Raw genomic sequence first — 6,160 nt, forward strand, 5'->3', positions numbered from 1 at the left:
AGGTATGCTGATTTTATTATGAAAATATACGATCGATTGTCGTTAGAACATGGTAAACATGACAGATTATATAAACACCAAACCATATGATAATATCTTTAATAAACTACGGTCTGTACCACATACATTACAAATAACTAGGTCACTTCGGGACTAACATATGGTTCAATTTTATTTCAATAATTTACTTGCACGTAGACTTCTTTAGCAGTGGGATGAAACCAGTTAGACTCGCGCTCTAACACCCCATATGGATGAGCGATAAACAAAGGAAATGAAATCGGGTTTAACATTCTACTTTTCAACATCAAGCGAGCTAATGAAGTCTGGCATGTGTACCCAGACTTAACTCCGTTTACATTGCAAATTTTAATTTTTTGTTAATTTTTTGGTAGTGTAAACGGGTCAAAAATAAGCGTGTCGTACCGAGTACCGTGCTACTCTGGCCCACTGAAGTGAGGTGGTCTCCGCACGGTTAAATTTTCATAGTGTAAATGCTCTCTAGGATGCAGTTTTAACAAAAAATTTATTTATAATCCATGTGGTGTAGACAGTAGTCATCTATTTTACAAACAAATCTATTTTTATGCATAATATATATGGACGGAGAAACTAATGCTGAATTCTACAATCATTTCAATTTATTGTGGGCAAGATTAGACAAGAATATCATTCATTAAATTCATATTTCATTTATTATTAGATTCAATCTGACTAAAGTACACCATATTTCAGTTATTATTGGATTCAATGTGACTGAAGTACACCATATTTCAGTTATTATTGGCTTCAATCTGACTGAAGTACACCATATTTCAGTTATTATTGGATTCAATCTGACTGAAGTACACCATATTTCAGTTATTATTGGCTTCAATCTGACTGAAGTACACCATATTTCAGTTATTATTGGATTCAATCTGACTGAAGTACACCATATTTCAGTTATTAGATTCGATCTGACAAACTTAACCTGAAGTAGCCATAGTTATATCAAAAATGCACACTTGTATTCATGAAAACTAAAATCTCTTAAGAAAGCAGCCTTTCCATTGGCTAAGAACTAATATCTGTTATATGATTTTAACTCTAATCCAATGAAAACAGTGTATTCTTAAAATATTATAGTTTTGTTATGATGAAGTATCCTGGGTCTTATTAAACAAGAGAGTTTATATTGTGATGAAGTCTGAACACTTCCCTTCATTATATCAAACAAAGGATGATATTAACAGGAAGTCTTGCTTATCCAGTTGAATAGTCCAGGTAAACTCATCTAGTCTCGTAAATATACCTCTAGAAAATCTAAAGAGCAGACGTCTGATCTGTGACCCAACATCTTGCTGTGGGTTAGTCGACGACAGACATAAAGTAGCATTGTTTCATCAGTGAGGGCTGGATTATCAAGACTACACAAGTAATATTAGAAGTGCTCTGAGTTTATTTCAGTAATCCGATTTGGGAGAAGAAAATCAAAAATATATAATTCATTAAAGTCATAACATTCCAAAACAAACAAATTGCATAGTAGAAGATAGTCTCAATATTTCAACACATGCGTGCTAATAATTAATCCCTTATAGATCTGGACCAGTGATTCTCAACCTGTGTGCCGCGAGATCTTTCTAAGATTTCTCAATAAAGAAGCCAGCTGTTTGACTGATGAAATTCAAAACACTGCAATAAAGTAAGTTCAAATCTGTGATTTTCTTTATTTAGTTTAACTCATTCTATGTGTCTGACTACTCTGTGTCTACGGTTGTATGCCGTCTATGAATTGCCATGTTTTGGGTTTTTTTTTGCAAAATTCAATTATTTTTCATATATATTTAGCCAGGTGTGCCGCTATTTTTTCATGTGTTCCAAGGTGTGCCGTTGGCTAAAAATGGTCGAGAACCACAGATCTGGACTTTTGCTAATATGGTTATAAAGATTCTTCTAGCGTAGCCACACCAAAATTGGTTATTAAACTTAATATACGATAAAACTGGTTAACGGTAATAATTTGGTCACTGGGTAATTTATCACATATATAAATTTGATTTATTTGGATTACAATTTGTTCAGATAATTTGGGGGTGGGAGGGGTTGGTCGCGCAGTATGCATCATAATAAGGTCTAACCAACATTTCCCCCTACAGTCGGTTCTGCACTATGCATCATAATTAGATCTAACCCGCTATAGTTGAAACAAGTAACTTTTATCAAATCACAAATTAACAAGTTTTAATAATAGCAGAAAAGCTATAAAAATTAAATATTACTTTGGTACATGAAATTTGAACGAAAATCAAAATATCTAATATGAATTAGAATATTAAGTTTATGTTAAAATCTTTCAACATAATGACAAATTCATTGATAATCTTTTTATACAAATTCATTCATAAATTTGTTGCAAATTAATTTGTAAATTTGGTTACAAATTCATGCACATTTATTTTACAATTTAATTCATAATTTTGTAGTAATTTCAGATCATCTTTTTGCACCAATGATATGATTTAATTATAAGGCACTTTTAAAAAGCTTACTTTTCTTAAACATATAATAAACTTTATCAAACACCCATAAAATACAAGTTTCTTCTTTCTACAATTTTAACAGACATCAACAAACAATTACATATAAATTTACAAATAAATGACTGTTTTCCCATTATAATGTAAATGAATAATTTGTCCATACGATATTTCTAATATTTAGTAATTAAGCACAGTTTAATGGTTTATATATACAGATATTAAATGTAAGATTCAGATAAAGAGCTGATCACTCTTGCTATAATAGCTCAAAAATAGATAATGTAAAATGAAAATATTGAAAATTTCCTTCAAATTACTTCATTCTAAGCCAGGTTATCATTGTTTGTAGTTTTGACAAGATGTGTGCACAGTGGTAACCAGGGAGCTGGTATATTCGAGAATTTGCCTTGCTTTCTCATTTCTAAATTAAATTTTTAAATGGCGAACCGTTCTAATCTAGTTAAAATCTCGAGCATCCGATGCCACCAAGAGTTACTTATGGACTTGTTTATGTTAATTAATGTCTATTAACAATTTATACAACATTTAAGGCCCAAAGAAAGGCCTGCAATAGGCCTGCATGTTTAATAATTGAACTGAAAATACACATGACCCAATTCTATCAAGTTTATTACACAGCGAAGTTTTGACTAAGCGTCCCTATCAAGCAATAATGTTTATTACTGAGCGATGTTTTTACCAGGTTTCTATAGTCTTTATCAAGCAAGTTGAAATGTTACTCAGAAATAAACTGATAAACTAAATCAATAGCATTAAAGAGATGCATTAAACAAGATTTAAATCTGCCCAATGCAGACCTTTCGTTCTGTCTCAATTTGAGACTCTCAAATGTGGGGGGGTTGGATGGCTGAATGGTTAGCGTGCGCGCGCTGTATCATAAAGTCTGTCATTGAGTCGACTGGCGTGGTTTCGAATCCCCGGTTGTACGTGACAAGGCGTAGGGTCGCCTGTCCAACCTCGTGGGTTTTCTCCGGGTCCTCCGGTTTCCTCCCACTGCTAAAGACCCCTATGCGCAAGCGAATTATTGAAATAAAATTAAACGATATGTTAGTCCCGAAATGACCTAGTTTGTGTCGAGTGGACTTTAAACCCCATTTCTCTCTCTCTCTCACTCTCAAATGTCATATAAATCATTAATTAGACATTTATTTACACGACAAGCCCATAATCAAACCTCCTAGAACTTCAGATGGTTTTAATTTTCAACAGATTTAAATATGATTGGCATTTAATGATTTAATTAAATAATGGATAATCAAGACTTTGTTTATTATCGTAACAACGGTAGCAATGACAATCCAGACAACACTGTTCTGCAAATGATGGTAAATCCGCTCAGAGTGAAGTAATTGGACTGAAATTTTTACCATATTCCCTTTTCATTATCTTTTGTTTTAACTATTATAGTAATAACTGTCAACTCTTTATCTAAATCTTATGTAATGCATCTTTAAGTAACTGAACTGGAAAAAAACACGAGATCCAGGGTATATTCTCTTAAACCACCGGATCTGGGCACATTCTCGTAAAACATGGGATCCAGGGTATATTCTCTTAAAACATGGGATCCTGGGCACATTCTCTTAAACCAAACACTTACTATCGCCAAACTCAAAATGTATAAAATATTGCCTTAATGATTTTTTGTGTAATTTGATTTATAAACATGAATATTGAAAGGATACTTTATCTTTTATTTTGGTGAAAAACACAAATTGAATTTTATCAACTAATCAATGTCTGCTTACAGCACCGGAAAATAATGTAATCATACAAACTGATAGACTATTACCAAAATAACATATTGGTAAACAAATTACAAAGGGCCAATCAAATTACACCCTTTATTTAGACCCTAATCAACGGGGGCCACAGATATTTACAACAATTTAAAGCATGAACCTGACACGATGAATACAAATATCTAGTTTTAAATTAAATGATTTTATCAATATCACAATAAATCAATCGATGACAGAATGAAAGAAAGTTATTCCACCTCAGCCTTTAGCATTTGAGTTTTATTCTTTATTTAACTCATCAGTAGCTACTGGTTTTATCTGATGCAGTGTATACTTAAATATACTGGACCACCTGATACCACTTTCCATGATAACCATGAACCATAATGAAACAATAGTATATTATGTAGTTACTGGTGTTGATACAGGTGTAAATACAGGTGTTGATAAATAAACAACAATAAATATAGAATGTATGTAATATTACTGATATGACTTGCAGAATGTTTTTGATTTGAGACAAGGTTGGTATAAAACATTATATCACTGTCTGTTGTCTGTTATTGCCACTGCAGCTCCACTTCACTGTCTGCTGTCTGTCACAGTCGCTGTCTGTTACAGTCACTGTCTGAGAAATTACAAGGGTTTGTACAATAACCAGTTATCTCCCCCTATTTAATATTATTAACATGGTGTACGCACCAGTTATAAAGTATGACATCATTATCTATTTATAGAATAAATCACGTTTACCTGGTTATTGTTGACATCAGACGAGACAAGTGATATAAATGTTTGGACTTAGATTTACAATTTGATGACGTAGCAAGGGTTCGGACCGCTGGGCCCTGGGGTAAAGACACTTTTGGTATGGACACATGGGTATTTAATTATAATAAACCAGAACCCAGAGAAAAACTTGCACCCCCCACGTTGCTATGCCACCGTTACAGTTGAATGCTGGGAGTTTAGAATCTGTCCGGGGAATCACCATTTCGTTCCGTTTGATTCTCACCCATTAACTTGGCACCGTTAATACCTCGAACGGACACACGACTCGGTCGAACTAACAGACCATGATCGGGTCGACATGTGAAATATCTCTTCCCCTGGACACTTCCATCGTTTTTACCTTTAGCAGTACGTAACTCAACACCCAGCCAATTACCTTCACCAAATTCTGTTGGTCCAATATATCGTACTAAACCTGAAATATTAATTACCTTTTATTAACGAGAGCAAGAGATAGGGGTTCTATTAGGTGAGAGAAAGAGGGGTGAAGGTGAAAAATCGTAATAATAAAGATGGGCATATACCATTCAGTGTAATATGAAGACAATTTTGCCCGGACAGTAAATGTAACAGGGTTCATTTACGTAGAGGACCTCATTTTTTCGCCCTGTTTGAACAAGTAGACACTGTTTCTTGCCAGGCCCTCTTATCCTGCACCCAGAACAAGGGGAAACCCACGCTGGAAAAACCTTGAGGAAGTTAATTGCTTGGTCAACCAGTAGGATGGAGCAGGAGATCTCCAGGATTGCAAATCTGCATCTCACTCACTGAGCCACCATGACACCCTCAAACCTTTAGAAAGGGTTAATCAAAATTATAACTGATAGTATGTTGGTTTTACACTTACCCAACTCATTATTACACAATACACTCATTCCTACTTACCCAACTCATTATTACACAATACACTCATTCCTACTTACCCAACTCATTATTACAAAGTACACTTATTCCTACTTCTAGTTTTACACTTACCCAACTCATTATTACACAATACACTCATCCCTACTTACCCAACTTATTATTACACAGTACACCCATCCCTACTTACCTAACTCATTATTTACACAGTACACTCAT

The 6,160-nt window shown here is 34.0% G+C and overlaps 1 protein-coding gene across 3 annotated transcripts in view; it reads right to left on the bottom strand.

Annotated features, from left to right (window-relative positions):
- The window catches only part of LOC126818288 (CAP-Gly domain-containing linker protein 3), a 60,591-nt gene continuing 54,431 nt past the window's right edge, over positions 1 to 6,160 (bottom strand). For all 3 annotated transcript variants that reach the window (XM_050545617.2, XM_050545619.2, XM_050545618.2), the window contains exon 13: positions 1 to 5,495. In XM_050545617.2, coding sequence (XP_050401574.1) covers positions 5,257 to 5,495 — 239 coding nt within the window. In that variant the 3' untranslated portion in view covers positions 1 to 5,256. The remainder of the gene's footprint in view (positions 5,496 to 6,160) is intronic.

This window comes from Patella vulgata, chromosome 4 (assembly GCF_932274485.2).
Source record: "Patella vulgata chromosome 4, xgPatVulg1.2, whole genome shotgun sequence".
Lineage (NCBI taxonomy): Eukaryota > Metazoa > Mollusca > Gastropoda > Patellidae > Patella > Patella vulgata.